Source organism: Balaenoptera physalus (genome assembly GCF_965194825.1).
Source record: "Balaenoptera physalus genome assembly, chromosome: 2".
Taxonomy (NCBI): Eukaryota; Metazoa; Chordata; class Mammalia; order Artiodactyla; family Balaenopteridae; genus Balaenoptera; species Balaenoptera physalus.
In genome coordinates, this window is record NC_138883.1 from 71,586,122 (window position 1) to 71,607,872 (window position 21,751).

The 21,751-nt window shown below is 33.1% G+C and overlaps 1 protein-coding gene across 3 annotated transcripts in view; it reads left to right on the plus strand.

Moving 5' to 3' along the window:
* The first annotated feature begins 206 nt into the window (after nt 1-206).
* Nucleotides 207-21,751, plus strand: part of NOVA1 (NOVA alternative splicing regulator 1) — a 141,218-nt gene continuing 119,673 nt past the window's right edge. Inside the window, exons 1-2 of one of the 3 annotated variants that reach the window (XM_082449919.1) lie at nt 207-1,151; nt 2,890-3,033. In XM_082449919.1, the coding sequence (XP_082306045.1) occupies nt 1,016-1,151; nt 2,890-3,033 (280 nt within the window). In that variant the 5' untranslated portion in view covers nt 207-1,015. The remainder of the gene's footprint in view (nt 1,152-2,889; nt 3,034-21,751) is intronic. The other 2 variants (XM_082449918.1, XM_082449923.1) reach the window with 2 other exon arrangements.

Sequence of the window (21,751 nt, forward strand, 5' to 3'; positions counted from 1 at the left end):
TTGCCGGGGACCCGCGACCTTTCACCCCCTCCCTTCCCACAGGAGCGCCCCGGCCCCCGTCTCCGCCCCCGCCGCCGGCGCGCGCCCCCGCGCACGCTCTCGGCCCGCGCGCGCTCACTCCCGCGCAGACACGCACACTCTCGCCCCCCCGCACTGGCCCCCCCCGCCCCCGCCCCCGCAGGCTGAGACTTCGGCGTCGGGAGGCGGCGGCGGCGGCGCTGCTGAGAGGCAGGGACCCGAGCTCGAAGTGTGTGGGAGTCTGCGAACTCAACCCCTCACTACCCTCCCCTCGCAGCCATCCCCCTCCCTCCCCGACTGCCCCCCCCCCCCCCCCAACAAGCGGGAGAAATAATGAGCGAGACCGGGCGGCAGCAGCAGCAGCAGCAGCGCCGAGCAGCCCAGGCAACGGCAGAACCGCTCCGGCGGCGGCGGCAGCACCAGCAGCGGGAGCGAGCGCAGCGCTAGCGCGGCGCGGGGACCGCCGCGCTCCTTCCCGGCTCCTGCCCTCCTCCGCCGCTCACTCTTCTCTCCGCGTCCACCTCTTTCCCCTCCTCCTGCTCATTCACTCTTTCCCTCACTCTCCCCTCCTCCTCGGCTTCTCCCTGCGCCCCGCCAGCCCTCGCGCTCTCCCACTCCCTCTGCCCGTCCTCCCCGCTCCCCTCCTCCCGCTCATTCACTCGCCCCTCTCCCTTCTCCACTCTCTCCCCCTCTCTCCTTTCTTCTCCTTCTTTCACCCTCCGTCTCTCACACCCCCTCCATTCCCCTGTCTCCTTTCTGACACTGCACTGCAGCTGCTCCTCAGCCCTGCCCCCTCCCCAGTGAGAACAAACCAGCAACATTGCTTTTTTTTCCTAAAGAGATTTCTATTGATCCGATTAAAAAAAACAAAAACAAAACAACCTTAAGAAACCCCAAAAGCAAAAAAAAAAAAAAAAAAAAAAGAAAAAAAAAGAAAAGAAAAAGCCAAAACAAAAGGGAGAACCTTCTCCCCGTAGAAGCGGCAGGAACTGCAAACATGATGGCGGCAGCTCCCATCCAGCAGAACGGGACCCACACTGGGGTTCCCATAGACCTGGACCCGCCGGACTCGCGGAAAAGGCCGCTGGAAGCCCCCCCTGAAGCCGGCAGCACCAAGAGGACCAATACGGGCGGTGGGTATCGCTTCCACCTCCCCGCTGGCCCCATCCCCCGCCGCCCGCCCCTGCCTCCCTCCCTCCCGCCGCCCTCCCTCCCTCCCTCCCGCGGCCCGGACACCTCCAGCCCGAACCCGGCGGCTCCCGCGCCCTGCCTCGCGCCCCCTCCCCTGCACCTGCCCCGCATCTCGCCGGCCCCGACACATTTCCATTTCTATGTTTATCATTCATCAAAATGGCGACCGGTTTTTCGGAATAGACCTATCTTTCCATTTAATCGGTCGAAAGGCTGACCATTTAAATATCCTAGACCTGGGCAAGGGGGTCCGTTAAGGAGGAGGAGGATGACCCCGAGTGAGGTGATGGCCGCCCGAAGATGCGCGCTGCATTTAACAGTCTGATTAAATAAATAAATAAATGGCACTTGGGTAGCGGAGAGCAAATGATTGGGGCACCGGAGAGTTTTGCTCTCTTCATCCCCTTGGTTTGGGCCACAAGTAGTATGCAAAATCTGGAAGAGTGCATACTCTTACGGCACTTACATTGTCGGTGCAAATATTTCACTGATTTGTCTTCAGGGGTGTGCATACGAGGGTGGGGGTGTCTGGTACTCTGACTTGTTAGTTAACATCCTGCGCTTCCTGGGAAGATGAGTTTTAACGGGACCGGTATCGCTTCTTCATTTGCACTGGAGTCATCTTAACAATGCACCCAATGCATCGAGGCAGAGGTGAATTTATCTACAGCACGTACATTAGAGACGGATGGGGGTCTTGCGAATGGCACACCCGAAAAATTTGGAACGTTCATTCACATAAGGAAGCTGGATTTACCGGGGTGTTTCCTATTTAAGACATGATCAGTTTGACGGAAATTAAAGTTTATGGAGTTGGCTTTATTTTCTAAGACATTTCAATCTTTCTTGGTTCATCTACCCCCTTCGTTTTAATAATTGTGATTCTTTTGGAGAAGGAGCATTATCTGGTCACTTTTAAGTGTATTTGATGTAAATGACTCCTAAGCTTTTTAGTATTGGCAGAATTCTTCTTAAGGTCCTTTAATTAATGAGCTTAAACGAGATCATAGTAGACTAAGGAGTGCTAAAGAAATACTCCAGGATTAGTTAGATTTGCCAGTCCACATCACTTTGAGTTATTTCCTGGCAGTTATTGAAGGCTTGGAATACACCCTACAGTTTGGGTGGATTATTTGGTAGGAGAATGGTTGTTTTGAATACTTTAGGTAGGATATAGGCAATGGCTAATTGTAGTCCTTATGTGTTTGCTCATGTTAAACAAATATAGCTCATCACTATTTACTGTCCTTTTATTTATTTATTTTGCAATATGTTAAGTTAAGGTTTGTCATGGTATAAATCTCTGAAGTTTTGTTAAAGGGTCAGTTCATTTTGTTTTACCATAGTAACTACAGATAGAATTGGAAGACTTCCATGTTTGGAATAACAACTGGAATTTAGTCATCAGTTTCTACAGTGCTGCAAAATAATAGAACATGTTTAGATTTTAATTCCAAGTTTGAAAGTATAAATTCTCCAGAATGGGAAACATTTCGTACATATTTATTTTTCAGTGTAATTGGCTTATTTTCGTTCTTTAAAAAAAAAAAATTTAACCCCATATTTCCTGCAGCTATATGCCCAATGTTTTAATCGCTCTTTTTCTCTCTTGAGGGTGGAGGGAGGATACAAAGTTTAAAATTATTGTGTTAACGAAGTATATTTCCTTGCATTTTTCAGAAGACGGCCAGTATTTTCTAAAGGTTCTCATACCTAGTTATGCTGCTGGATCTATAATTGGGAAGGGAGGACAGACAATTGTTCAGTTGCAAAAAGAAACTGGAGCCACCATCAAGCTGTCTAAGTCCAAAGATTTTTACCCAGGTAGGTGCAATGGTGAAGAGATTGTTTGATAAATCCCCAAGGAAATAAAAGATCTACCTGTGTTGTGTGCTGTATTGAAAGAATTCTTAATAGTGTAGATTATTTATTTATTTGATGTATTAGAGTATTTGTGGAAAAATTTTAAGAGTATTTTCACTCTTGGTTATGTTTTGTTTCTATAATTGATATTCTGTCTATGATGTAGACCCAGTTTTGAGATGAATCTTCTGGGTATTTCTAAACACTTCTTTCTAATTAGGGAAAAAAACTCTAAAATTTAAAGATAGAAACCTAGACAGCTGGCATCAGGAAATAGGGTTCTTCTGAAGTTTTCAGACATAATTGTAATGACAATTAGTCTAGAGTGAATTCAGAAGAGGGGGTAGACAGGCTTCTTAAAGAATGGACCATTTACTTTCTAAATCCATTATGTACCTCTTTCTGCTTCATTGCTTTGTTTGTTGGCCCTGGAGTGAAGAGGACAAGTGCTGCCTCTTCAGATTTTTAAAATATTGTGTTTTTAATATAATTGTGACAAGGAAATATATTATTATGTAAGAAGTAAAATAACGCTTCAAAATTTGTGTTACTTAAGAGCTGTATCAAGAGCTGTATTTGATCAAAATATGTTAACAGTTTGTGTGGTACTATAGGTACTGTACCCCAGTGGAATATGGCAAGTTTCCTAGGTGGTATAATTTATTTTTTTTGTACTTTTCAGTGTGTTTTTAAAATTTAAACTGTTTATAGTTCTGCGCATTTATCTTTATCTTTTTAAAATCATTCTGCTACTTAATATATGGATTTTAAGTTTCATTGGAAAATCTCCATAATTGAATAGTGTATCTGCTAGATAAAACATTAATTGATTTGCTTTTACCTACATGTAGCTTCTGCCATTTTTTTTTTTGGTTATTTCATATTTATGGCCATAAAAAATATTTATTCAGTGCTGAGGGGACCGACACTGCTTATTTTTTTTTCTTGGTAGGAAAGAAAAGCTGATTTGCTTTCAGTGATCTAATTCAGTAAGAGTTCTTTAGTACAGCAAAGACATCTGGTATGAATGTAAGCAAAACATTTGGAGGATTTCTTTTTCATAGCCAATCGCTTGGTGGTAGAAAGTGGACCACTGTACTGCATAAGAAGGTTTTAGAATGGTTGGAACTATCATTTAGTTATGTAAATTAAATGTAGTATGTTTGGTAAACATTACATTTATTAAACTAAGGTGTAATCTGTTAGATATGATGTCCTACGAAAGTTTGTTTTCTGTGAGTGTAGTTTTGTAGATGGCTTTCCTTGTGTCTGAAACTTTCCTTATGCATTAAGAAAGTTTGCTGATATATTCACATTCTTATATTTAAAAGGTATGTTATGATGAAAAAAATCAATGTGGAATTGTGAAAATCCTTAGTGCAAATAAAAGCATTCAAAAGAGCTTGATTGCAGAATTAATAATGTTATAGTTCTAGGAAAAGAGCTGCAATGGTAAATTAAATTCACTGTCAATAGATGAAAATGAAATAGCTTTTTTTGCATTATACATGAGGGTATCAGATGTGCAGGGATGTTACAGAAAATTGGTGTTTATCAAGGATATTCCAAATAGTAAATTAAATGCCTTTTCATTTGAATATAGTGTATTTTCAGTGGGTTGGAAAGGGTGCAACTAGAATTAGATCTTTTGTTTTTAGTCCACAGTTGTGTATTTTTTTCTTATTACATTGAAATTGCTTATTTTATTTATAGTTCTGAGGCATGTTATTCATATAGAGCAAGAATATCCGTTGGAAAAAATGGAAAACTGGAATGCGTTGAATAAAATTTTGTGTGTGTAGTGACGTAACCTGATCAAATGTGAGTTGAAATGTCTGGATAAAAGAAGGCTTATACTCTGCCTGTAACAGGTGGAAACCAGTCACAAACTATGGAATCAATTGTAAGGATAAAATAAAGCCCTGTAATTTATAAGAAGCTTTAATAATTCTGAACACTTTGTATGTAAACACGATTTTAACTAGGTTATTACCTGTTCAGACAGATACATCTCTCGTCTTCTGACAGACTTTAATAGTCTTTCGGTTCATACTTGACCATAAGCCTGTGGAATTATCTGAGGTCCTGGTATTCTTAAACATAGCAGCCTCTGAGCTACTTTCAACTTCTCTTACTCAGATATATTTAAGGGATACTTACCTTGGTCATCTCAAATGAACTAAATTATAAAGCTGTGATTTATACTGCCTAGTTATAAGGACTTTCTTGTAGGATTATGCAGTAATTAAAGCCCTTTTTTGTGTGTTTCATATATGTACTTATGACTCATACTCCTTTACAATGAATATGCCCGATGTTTATTTCATGAAGCATTTTTCTGTTTCTTATTTGTAAGACAGAATATTTGGGGATAAGTGCACTTCAGTTGTATAACTTAATGGATTTTCTCAAATACCTAAGTTTTAAAACAATGCAATTGTGTTCAGGAGGTTCACTTAAAATACTGGTGTATTTGAGAAAAACTTTCTTCAGGGTATATATTACAGAGTACAGACATGGCTTAAGTAATCTCTTAAGCAACCTTGCTTCTCTGAGTAATTTTTAATATTTATGGTTGAGATGAAGAAAACATTTTTTGCACATTAATTGGTATGAATTTAGAATTTATAGAACTGTATATTACATTGTGTATTTTAGCATGTCATATAAAATAAAATAATTTGGGGAAATTGTATGATGAGGAGTGTAAAGTACATTTATCAATTACTGTAATCGGAAGAAAAAGATCGATAAGTAGATTCATTTTTTTGCTGTGCTGTGTAATTCATTTATCTATTACTAAAAATCTAAATCTTACAAAATACTAACTTATTACCTGTGGTTTATGAATATATCTTTTATTCTTACTTGATTAAAGCCACCTAATTTGATTTATTTATATATCCTTTTTATAATTAGGTTACCCAAAGTTAATGCCTTTTAATTAAAAAACAGCTTTCTCATTTTGGGAAATACATTACTGTATGCATTTTCAGGATGGCAATAGGATAGTATTCTTTTATTCCTTTATTTGGCATCTGAAGATGTTTGGTTTTGTTGATAGATTGATTTTATCTGTTAAAATCATTTAATGAGTGGTTCAGGTAGATAATTGGGAAAATTTATTGAATACATTATTCATTGGGAATAGTAAAGGATATATAAAATAAATATTTTCATGTATGCCTTAGATTTTAGAACACTTCATAGTGTACCTATTTTATTCCATTATATGACACTGGAGATATTCATTATATCAAACAGAAATTCTCTATAATCTTAGCATATATTTGTGTGTGTTTTAAACTGTTTTCATACTTGTGGCTATAAAACTGCATCACATTTAAAAGAAATTATTTCCTTTTTTGGTCCTTAAATTAAAATTTGAACTCATTATTCCTAGATTTATTGTATCTTAATTTATCACTGTCCAACTTGGGTGATGCTTTTTAAAAAAATCACAAACTATTTATATGTAAAATCTTTAAAAATCATGAAAAAGCAGAATGTAAGTGAAATTTTCTTTTAGTGAAGGAAATACCCCACACTGCCTTAATTTTGACATGGGGAAAATTCAGTGGCCAATTTAACCATTAGGGTTGGGATTGTATAAGAATGATAATTCTTTTGGAAATAAGAGGAGTTTATGAAGTTTGAAATAGATCACTTTTGTTTACATTGTTGAAGGAAGAGTATTATTGTATTGGTAGTACAATGTAAATACTTTTATAGCTTCTGAAAGTTGCAGTCTATACTCTTTTCTTTGATCTAAGATGCTTTGCATCTTAGAAATTTACTGGCATATATTTTAAGGCAAAATTAGCAGGTAAATATAATTGTAACAGGTAGAAAATAAAGTATAATTTCCAATATTGTTGAATTTAATAGGGTAGCTGTCATTACACTGTGCTATACCTTTGGTTTTAGAATTGTCAAAGAGTTGCTGACACATAATGTGTTTTTCTTTAAAGTTGTAATATTTATGTTTGTCATGCTGCCTGTGGTTGTGGGTTATTTTATGTTTTGTCTGTCTCTATCCTCAGTTGTGGGAGGAGCCATAAGCTTTCACTTATACATTAATATCTGTCTGAAAATTTGCTGCATTTTTAATACTTTATTTCTCATTTTAAGCAATAGGAAATCTCAACACATGAAGGAATGTTACTGGCATAGCACAATCTATATTGTACTTTCCGAAAGTTATAATTTTTATACTTAACCCATGAAAGCAAATGTTTTGTGGTATGAAATTTTTTAGAAAGATTGAATTAGCATTAAAAATCTTAGCTCTTCATTTTATTTGATTCTTTTTTAAATTTCATCCGGATGTTATATCTTCTATTATCGATTTAGTAAGTTATGGCTTTACAGTGTCAGTGTTTTCATGAATTATATAGCACAATGTCACTTTGAAATTTGCTCTTTGAAGCCTTCTAGATTTTGGAAAAATAGCTCATTTAAAATTTGTGACATTGTAAGGTAATATAGTACGTCTAACAACATTGTCTTGCAAATATCACCCCCAAAGGATTTCAGGAATAGTTTAAAAATAGTGAGCACAGTTGGTGAAATAGTTCAGTATTTATGTATTGAAGGTGTTTCGTATAATACACAAAGAGGAAAAACGATCTGTGTCTTGGGAACTCTAAGGAGTATGTGGTATCACTAAAAACCGAGCAAGAAACCACCAGTTAGAAACATGTCTTTTTATAGTTTGGTTCTTCTGTTTTGTTTTGCTCTGGCTTAAGAAAATTAATTTTTGCTTTTAAATATTACAAATAACATTTGCTGAACACAGTTATGCCACTTGTTAACTAAAATTCAGCACCTAATAATTTTTTTTTTTTTTTTTTTTTACTTAGAGTTTAGTCTCAGTTGTTTCCAGTTCAGTGGAGCTGTTTTAAAGGATAACTTTTATGAGCAAGTGCAGCTTTCCGAATAAAACTGGGGGGATGAGGGTGGGAGATTTGTACTTGATTGCCATCTCATTTCCATCTTTGGATGAAGCTCTAGCATAAAGTTAAACAACATCTGCAGAGATCTGACTGACAAACATCTCTCTGGGACTCATCATTGCAGCCTGCAGCAGGTGCATTCAGCTTTGCAGTCTTTTCCAAAAAGAGGTTAGTTTGTTCTAACATTTATCGGTAGACCAGTGGAAGCAAGTGACTAGAGAGAAGAGGTTGGTTGTCACTTGTCCAGTGCTGGAATACTACAGGTAATTGGACTGGACTGGTGGGAGCCGTAGCAGTATGTGTCTCACATTGCACTGCAGCTGCTATGGAGCTTAATTAACCTGACCCTTAGAGACTGAAGTGTCACGGTATAAAATGTAACATGCAAGAAATGAAGCAGTGCTTTTCAGTACTTCCTGATGCTTGGGTTGGTAAAATTTCTGTTTTCTTCATCCTGTTCTTTAAGGATATGGCATCACATTTTCCATTTTTTATATGGAAATATTTGAAACTAAAATGATTTCCATGAATCTGATAGAATCTACATGAAAAGGAGATAGGGGCTTTAGGTATAGAAATAAAGAGAAAATAACCTCAAGTAGGAAGTATTTAAAGTTCGCTATTCCACAAGTATATTTTCAGATCATGAGTGAGCGGAAATAAGTGGAAGTACATTGTAGTTCTTTTTTTTATTATCTTAGATTAACATTTATTTATTTTTATAAGAGAAAGAACCTATGTAAAATTAAGTTGTATCTTTTTAGCATGTTAGGGACTTTGACAGGCAAACTTTGCTGAGTGTTTTGACGTGTTCCAATAAACAAGACAGGCATAGTATGTTAAAAATGTTTTTAGGATGCTTCAGCTTAGTATAGGAGTGCTGTTGAAGTGGTTCTTTACACAATTTATTATAAGTATATTAAAATTTGATTAAATAAAAACTCTAAAAAAGTCAGTCATTCATTTCTTTTGTTTTAAATTTCTTGATCTATTTGAAATACTGACAGTATGCTTCCATGACACATATAGAAGTTTCTTGTATGTTCTAATAGTATTCCCAATTAATGTAGATGTCTCATCACAGTCCTGTTGATCAATTGGCCTTTGAAAGGAAAAAATGTCTTTAAATTAAATCTGGCAAAGTGCTATACTATTTTAAAATAATTCAGAATTTTAAAATATCATTTAGAGTCTTTGTGAAGCAGTTTTATTATTATGACTTTTTTTATTAGTCTTACTAACTTGAATTTTTTTGGTATCCATTGACTATAACTTGTCAATTACCCAAGAGTAATTAAGTTTTAGAGTTTGCAGATTTTTTGGAATCTATATACTTTTATTGAAGGAATTTTTACCAGAGTGGCCAATAACTATTTGATTCTGAAGTTGCTGTTTGTAAGAAAAAGCTTCTAAATTTTATCTTAATTAGATTATGAATAATAGGTAATTTATTGGTAATTATAGTAATTGTGGAAAATAAGATTAAAATAATCATCTCTAGAAGTGGAGAGAATCATTCCTCCACTTTTAAACATATTTCATTTTTCAATCAAGATTTTTCATTTTTGACATTGTGGAATGTTGTTTTCTTATTAATTCTCATCAATGTAAAAATATTCTTTAAAATTTCACATCTAAGAAGTTTTGATAAGATATTGAATAAGAATAAACATTTTAAGACTAGAAAATAGAAAATAAAGATTACTATGTAACTGACAAACTTTTTGAGATATTTTCAACATTTGCTAAGTTTCAAACCACTATATGGATATCCTTTTCCATGACAAACTTGATCATGAAAACACATAATATCTGCACTCCATCATTGATCTTTTGCTGCTTCCTGCAGGGCCTGTCATAGCATCGTTGACAGGACCAGATGAAAAATGAAATCAGTATCTTGAGTTTTTTAACAGCAAAATGATTCAGGTAAGATTATTTGGTGTGGAAAATAAAACATTTTTTACCATTTTTATACTCATTTAATAACTGATATTTAAAATTAATATTTTTCTTATTTTAAGACCTGTTTTATGTCTTACTGATGTTCAGTATATTTGTCATATCCAATGAATTTTATTCTGAACTCAGTAATTTTTAAGTTTTAGACTGTAGTGTTTCTTACTTTCCTTGAGAAACTTGGCATACTTTTTGAAGCTTTGAAGAATAACTTTTCTTTCTCTTTGAAAGATTTTTGAGAACAGTTACACGTTGAAGGCCCCATAATTTGATTGTAGGATAAATTTTCACACAATGAACTTATTAATTAAATAAGAGTTCAAATCCTGCATTTCCGCTAGGATAGATATAATAAATACTACTCTCAGTTTGATTGAATTTTTAGAAATCATTCTTATCTTGAAGAAAGTTGTCTTCATTTAAATTGTTAATAATTTGCTGCTCTAGTACTTAGATTGGGCGGTGACTTTATTTTAAGATTTACTAGATAGAGGGAAGGACAGAAAAGAAGGAAAGGGGTAGTGCATTTTATTAACACAATAGTAGAGAATTCAGTATGTGTTTTTGTTTTATGTTACTAAATATTTTTGAATAACTGCAGCTTTTCAATTTTGGTTATATTCATTCTTGAAATACTTGTTTTTGAAGGAATTATTGTTGGAAGCAGTTGAGCTTCTACTTGGAGACCTTTCATTCACATACATAGTTTTAATTATTCTTTGTATAACTCCTGTGTTTTTAATTTTCTAAGACTAATTTTTTTAAGTCAGAAAAGTACTTTTAAAAAAAAAAAATCTAGTTTCAGTCTTCACTCTGAAATCTGTCTGGAAGTTTTTCTCTTGTCAATATAAGTATTTATCAGCTGCTTCCTATGAGTCCAGGTGTCCTATGGTCATTATGACTTAGAATTATTACGAAGCATCTTTTCTTTGTAAAGTAATATGGGTATGTTTTACTTCACCCTAAAATGTTGTGCTTTGATTGTTATTGTGTCCTTAAGTTTTGTTTAAAAATATTTTTTATATTGCATCTCTGATATATGTCAGTGACTTACTGAGGACACTTAGGAATATCGAAGAGGCTTTTTTTTTTTTTTTCATTTAAAGGGATTGGAAAAATAATGGAATTGTGGAACTAGATGAAAGAAATGGCGCTTAGGTGCGATCTCTTCCAGAATCTTCATTTAATAGTTGAGAAAACCAAGATACCAAGAGTGATATAGGCAAATAATTGTCCTGCAACTTTTAAATACGTTTTCTGAATTTGTGGTACAATTATAGTAGATACTTCATTCTCTTTTTTGTTTTGCTTTACTCTTTTTTTTTTCCTCTTCTTTTTGAATATGCCTCTCTGAGAAAATAAGTCTTCACTTCTTCTCTCTCCTAGTTTTAAAATAAATACTCCTCCCCCTGCCCCCGCTTTTTTAAACTAAGTTGAAAGCACAGTAGTTATTTTACAATAATTTTTGTTGTTGATTTGCTACACTGAAAGGCCAAAGACAGGTACTCTTTATCAGTACCACATGTTAAAAAACAAAGATATGGTAGATTATATTGCCCGGAATATAACCTGGTCATTTCTGTATTTTCATAATTGTACTGTTTGAAAATGGCAGTATTCAGGGTTATTTGATTTTTACAGCTTTGTTACTTCATTTGCAAAGTTATTTTTTTTGTTTCTTTCAAACGTCTTTCAAAGTTTCTTCTTTTTTTCTTCCTTCCTTTGTTCCTTAGCTCAACTTTTTAATTTCTTCATTTTTGGTTAAACAGAGTATTGACATTGCTAAAAAAAATTATATAGACATTCTAAGTCAAATTCTGTTTTTGGGGATATATGTATTTTCCATATTTTTATGACTTGTAAAATTTCCTTAAGTATTGCATATTTGGGTAGGTATTCATAACAGTTGGTTTTAAAAGAACAGAGTATTATGATTAACAAATAAGCATGAGCGTAATTGTAAGGCAATCTAAGTACAAATGAAGATATATAATAATTACTAATTTAAAAACATAATTATTAATTTAAAAACATAATTATTTTCTCTTTTTTGTCTATCCATTTCATCAAATTGGTCCACTTCTCGGTTAATTAGAATTCTGATGCTCTTTGCATTGCATTATAGGCTTAAGGGCTACTTTCTAACATAATTATAAAAGTCACTTAACGTGATTTTGAAGATATTTTTCCTTCACGGATTTAAGTTAAAACAAAAAAATTTGTCATAGTCTTACTACAGTTGAATAGTAGAATTAAGCTTCATTGATATGAAGGAATTTACGTCATCCTTCATGCCTGGTGTATGTTCAGCATATAGCCCAGTGCTTTAAACATCTGTGGCATTTGAAATATAAGTGAATGAATGTGTGATTGAATGAATGACCAATCTGAGGCTTCATTTGTGAATGTGATGGATATAGAAGGCAATCTTCAGTTTTTCATTATATTTCTAGTTTACTATAGTGGAGTGATATCAATACAATGAATGTAGAAGGCAATTCATCTTTAATTTTGTATTACATTTCTAGTTTACTTAGGGGTGTGTGTGTGGGGGGTATGTGTGTGTGCGAAACATCTGTATTTCGGATAAGTAAACTAATGAGTTCAAAATTCAAACAAACAAGGAAAGACCATAGAAGTATTAAGACAAATATGGGCCAGGTCTTATGAAAGAAGAGTAGAATTTTGTTTTCTATTTAGCATGTTGTCCGGAAACTTTCAGAAAACTGAAAGCTAGTATTATGGAGAGTACTTCAAAGCCGTCTCCCAGATGAAGATCAATTTAAAAATACTCTGTCTTAAGAAACATGAGATTAACTAATATTTATTTATTAATAAAGTAATAAAAAGTACCTATATTACAAGATTTGATAGTTATATCACATTATAGTTTACTTATTGCCACATGGCTACCTGTGCAGTAAGGAACAATCTACTGATGACTTTTCTTGAGATACCTTGAAAATCAAAGATTACTAACCACTAAATTGAGGTTACTTTATTAAAAATATGATTAGTAAATGTTTTGTTTTTAATATATTTTAATATCTCCTTCCCCACCTATAGTGGGGAAGTAAACATGTATAAATACATTAGGACTTTTAGAAGCTGGACTATTAATTTTTCTTATTTATTCAGGAGAAGAGTATACCAACTATGTAGTAGATTGGAATTTATATGCTTTGAGTTTGACTAACTTGAACACTTTATTTGAAATTAATAGGAAAGTTATTGAATTTGGTTTTCTTCAAAGTCTTTTAAATACTTTTTAAACAGAATTTAGAGAAATGTATGAAATATTAGTGTTTATCTTATATTAACACATTGTTTGATTTTTGCTGCAATAAACCAATGAAACTTCTAAGATTTAATAAATATATTTAGTTTCAGGCTTAGTCCCTTACATTTTTATAAATTTGATTTATTTTTTTAAAAAGCTGATGGAGAAAAAAAAAGCTGATGGAGAATAATGATGGGTTAAAATAACTCTAAATGTTTACTTGGCTGCTTCCCCTGCCCTTCTCTGCCACCATGGCCAGATTTTAACATTCTGATGGACATTTATGCGTTCCCTTTGGGGTTAGAACGAAATATACAGTTTTCTGAAGATCTTACTCTCAAGCAAGGGAGCAATAAGAAACAATAAAGATAAATACCTGGTTATAATGAAATTTGATAATTGTATAATGATAGAATTATGTCTTGAAGTTGAAACTGCCTCTGTCAGTGGCAAGATCTTGAGAGAAGAGGGTATACTTCAAAAAGGACTTCAAGGAGGAGCTGACAAAGTTTTGAGGGTTGAATTTTAATTTGCTTGGTGGACAAGAGTGGAAGGTCATTTGAAGCAGAGACAATATATGTATCCATGGAGTTATGAAAAATTCCTGGTATATTCAGGGGTCCAAAAGTAGTTTGGTATTACTGGGATACAAAGTAGATATTGCGGTGGGGAGAGAGTGGGAGTAGGGAGATACTATCGATATTTGTACAGATAAGAGAAAATGTATTAAAAATGTAAAAGAAAAGAGTTTTATGGAAAAATATTTAATTTGGAGACATTCAATAGGAAGAAATATTTTAAAGAAAAAGTACATTTGTTATGTCTAATAGATGAATGACAGTGGTACTGTAATTAAAATATATGTATTTGTATAAATATAAATAGTGATACTTGTACTTTGGAGGAAGGATTGCCCTAGTTATATAGAAACAGAGTTAAATAGTAGATTGGGGAGTCTGGCTTTCTGCCTCGGTTATATAAGTAGAATTAAAGAGAAGACTAATTTGTTTAGAAAGAAAGGAAAAAACTACTAGAGGTAAAAGAAATGTTAAGAAATATGAAAGCTATCTTTTTATTAAGCAACTATGTGCTGAGGGTAGAAGAAAAAAAGTGTGGAACTTAGTGAATGAAAATGTCAGTGAGGAATGTTTTCCCATATTCAGGAAAGCTCTGGAGATAGAAATCCGTTTTTGACATTTGTTCACTCTTATATAACCTGTTGTCTATGCAGGTGCATTTAAAGTTAATGACTCAAGTGGTTTCTTTTACTAGTTTGCCTTTGATTAATAGCTGTTTAGAATCATAGATCTGATAAAAATTTTCTCATTCCTTAAATTATGAATATGTAGGCCTAGTTTCTAGCTCTCTTGGTATATGAACATTTATTTTTAATTTGATGAAAATTAGTGATTTGCACAACGTATGCAATTTTAATGTGTGAATTTTAATTTTTTGGCAGTGTTCAAACACTAAAGTTTTGGTATGTGATAGAGACATTGGTGTGTGTTATGTCAATGAAAATGAAAGTTGAAACTTTCATTATTCATTGTTAGTGGATTCTCTGTCATATAATTATTTTGTTTGGCATTTCAATTGATTATTGAGATGCAGCAGGATTCTCCATCATTGATAAATATTTATTTCGTATAAAAATTAGTCTTAATTGATAATCTGTCAAATCCAGATGAGTTTAAAAAGTGACTGTGAAAAATATGGCACTGTTTTACATTTAGAAAATGAGATTAGAAATCTATCTATCATTTATATTTATTTGTGAAATTATTGGCTAGTTGTGTAGAGAAACATTAAAAAATTGAACAGCTGAAGTGACATTAAGCACCAGATGGGAATTTGAAATAAAAATATTCATTGGGTAATCTTTATTTAAATGCTATTTATAATTCAATAATACCAGTTGTATAACTCAAGGTTGACTTCAATATGAAAAGGAAGCATAAGCAGAGTCTCATTGCCTTCAAATTGATGTGCATATCATGGCATGGTAACATAACTTGTTCTTTAAGGGATAAATAATATAGGTAAGGTGACTGCATACATTGCAGAACCAATACAATTCCTTCTGAGAAAGTCTTTGAAGAAACTTTGGGTTTGTGAATTGTTTCAAAGTGACATTTATTTAAATTGAACATCTTTTACGATTTCTGCCTTTAAGATGATATTCTATTTTACATTTACACATATATTCTCAACTGAAAATTTCCAGCCATGTTTTCTTTACAGTAATGTTTGACATTGTTTCTTCTGAAGTATGTACCTATTCTGTTTAAGGAACGGTATGTTCCTTTGAAAGCTTTATCACATTTTTAGCTACACTGGTATATTTGACATCTTATTTAAAAACTAGAATGACTCTAGATGTGAAAACACAAACTGTGATAATAAGCTAAATATGCCATATGTGGCAGTTTAAGTTGGCATATATCTCAAATGGCATGTTTAGTGTACTGTATTAGTAAGATTAGTAATTTTATGGTGGAAGGCGGCTACTTTTATTTTATAATCTTTTGCTGGTGGGCTTAGAATGCTGACAGACCCTTTACTTTGTAAATCCTTGTTTTCAGCCCAATGGCAAATTTTTTTGCCATTGAAATTATCTACATGGGGTCCCTCTTAGTAACTAACTTATTCTCTAAAGTTTGTGAAAATTAATGAGAATTACAAGTAAGTAGTATATAGTTTGACAGATGATTATGAATGTGAAATGTAATCATGTATTTTTGTTAAGGAATAATAATGCTAATATATTTGGTATAACCAAAATGGTTTAGTAAAATAATTAAGAATTGAAAATGGTGTTTTTATTTTTAGAAAATGTATATATATTAATAGGAAAAGCCTTGAGGTTCTATGTCTATATACCATTTATAAAACCATTTAAAGCAAACTGCAATAAATATTGCCCCTTTATGACAGTATGACTGCACTCTGAAATCATATTCCAGGTTTCTTGAACAATTTTTTTTCTTTGATTTTTTAAAATATTGCTTTTATTAAAAATTTTTCTGAAAACCCTTCAAATACTTCAGCAGATTGCGTTAAAAATAAGTAGAAACTGCATTGTGAGCAGGATAATTTCCCTAAATGAAAGGGATAAATAATATAGGTAAGGACTATGTACATTTTTTGACTACTTAACATATGCAGAACAAATACAATTCTGTTTGAGGAAAATTTTGAAGAAATTTTGGGTTTAGGAAACATTTCAAGTAACAGCTAAATTAAGTATCTTTTAAAGAGCCAGGCTCTGATTTTCTTTATGTGTATATTTAAACTATCTCTTGACCATTAATGGGAAAAATGATAGTCTTGTTTTTAAAAGTCTAGAACTGTATAACTAAAACTTAATAAAAGTAAGTAAGCAGTACATAAAAGTAGTTTGCTAATCATGCCTTAATTAGATCTTACATCTCTATGCTTAAAATGTCGGTATAGGCAGGAATTCTTGTATCTGTTTTACAGTTGAGGAAAATAAGATAGTGAAAGTTAAAATTATTTGTGATATAGAAAGTTACTGATGAACCTGTTTGTTTACTGTTATTCTATAACTCTTTGCATCAGACTGCTTATAAATTTGAGTTAAAAAATACAGTATTCAAAATTTAGGTAAGATTCACCAAACTGCCACATTTGACCCATCACTGAGAAATAATTAGATATTTTTTATGGATTGATAATTTTCCCTGTTCTTCTGGAAATGCTTCAAATTTCAGTTTTGCCATTGAAAGTGAAACTGTAATAATTAAGCAAAATAGAGACTAAAAACAAGTTTTCTGTTCTGACCGGACCTCTGTAAACATAGACCCTTGATATCGTCTGTGTATTTCCTGTCTTCATATTGCTATTAGACATTAGGAGAGTTTGAAATTTTGCCTTGTCTATGAAGTTTTTTACATGAAATCATTTGATTATTCTTCATTTAGCATTGTAAGATTTGTCTTTCACATTTTAAATCATATATAACCACTGCTCTAGAGATTTGTTAAACTGTAGACTTAAGGTTAGTAAGATCTAGTCAAATCACTGTGATAGTACTTACAATAATCAAAGTTTTTATGAAGATAATATGCTTTGGATATTACACAGTGGAGTTTATTAAGAAAATATCAAATCAATTCAGTACTTTTTAATGCTTTATGGGGATGTGAGATGGAATATAAGACTCCTAGAGAACATGTGGTGTCAGACAGAGCAGAGTTTGAATCCGAGCTCTGCCACTTAACTAGTTGTGTGATTTTGGTCAAATCATTTAATCTTCTTGGACCTCTAATTTTCTCATCTGTGTGTGATTAGTACTTCTTACATAGTTATAAAATGTTGGTCTAGGTATCACAAAAGGAAAAAATGTAAAAGCATGTCACATAATACCTGACCTATAGTAAGCATTTTATGACTCTTATCTTTTTTCATCTCCTTCTTCTTCCCGTGTTTGTTACATTTAATAATACTAAGTTTACAGCAAATATTTTAATGTAAAATAAATTACATTAATGGGGTGGCAAAAAGGAAACATTGCTATAAGGATTTTTTTCAAAAATTTTTTTTCTCATAATAACTGATTATTATAAAATGTAGGCAATACAGAGAAAGTTAGTTAACCTCTCCTCATCCTTTAGGATAATTAATATAAATAATTTCATATTTATTCTTTCATACTTTATAAATGCCTTTTTATATAGGTTCATATTTTTAGTAGATAATTATAAACGATACTTGTTATTATATATAGGAATGAGTTTTCAGCCAATCACCTCTTTTGGTTAATGGACTTATGGAGGTTCTAAGGTGTCCTTCCTATCTCAGCTATGTGTATATTTTTACTTACGTAGCCAAAAAATATGCTCTGTGATACCCCTGAATGTATGCAGAGCTTTGTTTGTTTGTTTTTCACCCATATGGTTGAGATAAAAACTAGGGACATGATTTTATAATATTTAAGCAGATTAAACTGCATATGAAGCATATGGGCTTCTTTGTATTAAGACTTAAAATTAACATAATTCATTAGTCTCTCCTTCATTCTTGTACATTAAAAATATTGATCAGGGCTTCAGTAGGAATAAAGCAGGTGGCATACAGAATATTTAATACTCGCTTTCATGATATTTTTCAAGATACTAAGACTTCTGAAAATTCTTTTTCTGTTAGTCAAAAAGAGTCATAGTGTACTGAATGATAAAGCTAGATATTTAGTAACATAGATGATGATTTATAAGGCTTGTTTTTTAAGTTAAAATTTTTGATTACTTCTGTGAAGGCCTTAAACACTTTAATTCATGCAGCTTCCATGAAAGATCTAAGAGAATTTAATGTTATAGTTTTACTAAGAGTGTCTTTCAGGGGTCTGATTTATTGCTTTACATTCCTTAACAAATACTCATATTTTCCGTGAGTCATCACAAAAATTCTTGATTGCCATTATAGTAAAATTCTTTTTTATGATATGTCTATATTTTGTTATAATCAGTGTATAAACTTAATGCTGTATTCAAATTCCTTATCTATTAAATATTACATATTAAATATTTAAGATTCATCTAATACTATAATAGGAAGAACAACAGTACATGTGATTTTGTTTTGTGTGAATGTGCCCTTGAGGACAATAAATGTAATTAAGATCATATTGATTTGGGGGTTGCTTTGTTGAAAATATAAAATATTAGTGAATATCTGTTATAGGTTGAGTAAATTCAATTTTGTATTTAGAATGTTATACCTTTGAATATATAAAAATACTAGATGCTGTAGGAAAAAATAAAATGAGCAACTTTGCAAAAGGTAATTTAATTCTAGAATGATTAAATACTATGGGCCTAATCTTTAGAGCAATGGACTTATTTTAGATACTTAGAACCTGTAGAGATGATGAAGTCTAGTTGGAATGAGAGTAATATTGAAAGTTGGCAGTTTATAAAAGAGGAATGTGTATTTGTCTAGTATACAGATGACTAAGGGTTATCTCTGTTTATATTAGGATATGGTTTTGGGAAATGGAACAATTTGAGATAGGCTGTGAATGCTGAAAATAACCCTAACTTCCTTCTCATGTGTAACATTTTCACTTTTCTTTGGAACTAAGACAGCAGGCCACACAGTATATGATGAATTTAAGTATCAATTGTAAAACATTCTCTGTCATCCTAATTGACAATCTTATGTCCTATTTCACCGAGAAAAAAAGTAATTAAAAGAAATTTCACAAGCTTCCACCAGTAGATCTAGCAACCTAACTGTATCAGTACCTATATGGTCTATATTTTCTCTTATTATTCTGAGAAACTGTCCCTGCCCCAGGAAAGGCCAATCCTTTACTTTTATTCTAGATTCCATTCCCTCTTAGGTACTCAGATATCGTTTAGAAATTCTTTCTTCTCTTTCTTGTGTTACCAATTCCCCCCCATTCTATTTTTTTTCAACCTGCAAACATACTGTATTTCTCCAGTGTTAAAAAAGAGAAAAAGCATATTCTCTTTATCCCACTGCCTGTTCCAATTACCAGGCCGTTAACAGTAAAATGCTTCAAACTATCTGTCCATACTTGTGCTGTCTCCAGTTCCTCTCCCATTTTTCTTTAAAAGCTATTCCAATTAGAATTTTGACCCCATCCTTCCAGTGAAACTGTTCTTGTCAGGGTCATTGGTGACTTTAATGAGGATAATTCAGAGGTGGATTCTCAGTTCTTATCTCTATATACAATCAGCAGTATTTGACATAGTGATCACTGCCTCTTCTTTGAAACATTTCTTTCTGCATCCAGCATACCTCTACCTAACTAATTGCAGCTTCAAGTTTCCTTTGTTGGTTTGTTCTCATTTCTCTGAGCTCAGTCTTGGACCACTGTCTCCTTTTTTCTATACATGTTTACTCCCTTGGTGATCTTATCCAGTGTCATGGCTTCAAATAACCATCTGTTCTTTGATGACTACCAAATGTTTATATCCATTATGGACTTTTTCACCTGGAATCTAGACTAATGATGCGACTGCCCACTTGATATCACTTGTATGTCTAATAAGTATGTTAGAATTAGATATGATTTTAAATATTCTGATTTTTCTCTCAAATCTCAAAATCTGCTTCTCCCACAATCTTTTCCATCTTATTGCAGCTTCATCCTTCCGGTTTTCTAAGGCCAGAAATCTTGGAGACATCCTTACCTTCTCTCATTCAGTCAGATTTTTACATCTAATCTGTCATGATTCTGATTATGTTTAAGATATGTGTCTTAAATGAAAGCTGAAAGCAAATATTAAAAACAAAAGTAAATGTTGCAAAAATGCATTTTGCTCTGCTTAGTCAAAGAATTAACTAAACATGTGGTTGGCTGTGAATTCAGTGTGTTAAAACTCTTTCTGCAAAGTGGCAGAAAGTAGTCCGTCCTAGTTATTGCGTTGACCGGACTGAGCCCCCAAATTATAATTTCAAAAGATAAACCGCCAGGAAAACTAGATTCATGTTTAATTTTATGTTCTAGGGAAGTCTGTAGGAAGCAGTCTGTACCCTAAGGAATATCAGCATCAGTATATTCATTATAGTAAGATAAATATTTTCGTACCTGCAAGAATTGATTTTTAAGGAATAAATATGAAGCAGTAGGTTTAATAAAATTCTAAGTAATACCAGTTCATTGGATTATATCAAAATGAAGTCCATTGATCCTGGAGGACACAATTAGCTTAAAATGTAAACTATGTTAGGTGGTATGTACATGTGAATGACAATATACTGAACAATTTGGAAAATTTTGCTAAATCAAAACTTCATCTTTTTGAGGATTACACATTAAAGAAATTACATACCTAGAACAAAATTATCCAAGTGGTAAATATTTTCCTATAAAATATTTTGAGATAATTTTATGCTTATCAACTATGAATCTTCTCATTTTATGGTCCATGAAAAATTATTCTAGTTAATGAACTTCATTTCTCTCTTTAAATTAATTAGTTTTTACTTTACTATTTTATGTTTTTTTATTCTGTACTCAGTTATTAATGGAAATTATATTATTTCACATACGGGAAGAAATATAATTGACTTTTTATAGAGCCAATATGTTTTTAATAAATTATGTAATAACAATTTTGACTTCTTTTCTAATCATACATTTTATTAGTATGTCTTACTGGCAAAAGATCTCTGGAAATAATCTGGTAGAATAAGACAAAATACATCTGTACATTTCTCAATATATAAATGATACAGTAGAGGAAGTTTGTTTAGTCACTGCTGTGTAAAAAGGAAAACTGTGGTAGTTGTGGCTTCCTGGATTACAGGGATAAGAGTATGTGGGTTTGTATTTGGTTTCATTTTAAAGTTTAACATTTAAATTTAATTTTCTGGCTCAAAATTATGGCTTAAAATTTGTGACTTAAAACATTTTATTTTGGTATGCTTATGATTTACATGTTTCTTAAATCATCCCTTAGTTTTAGTGCTCATTTATGTGAGATTTGGGTTTGCA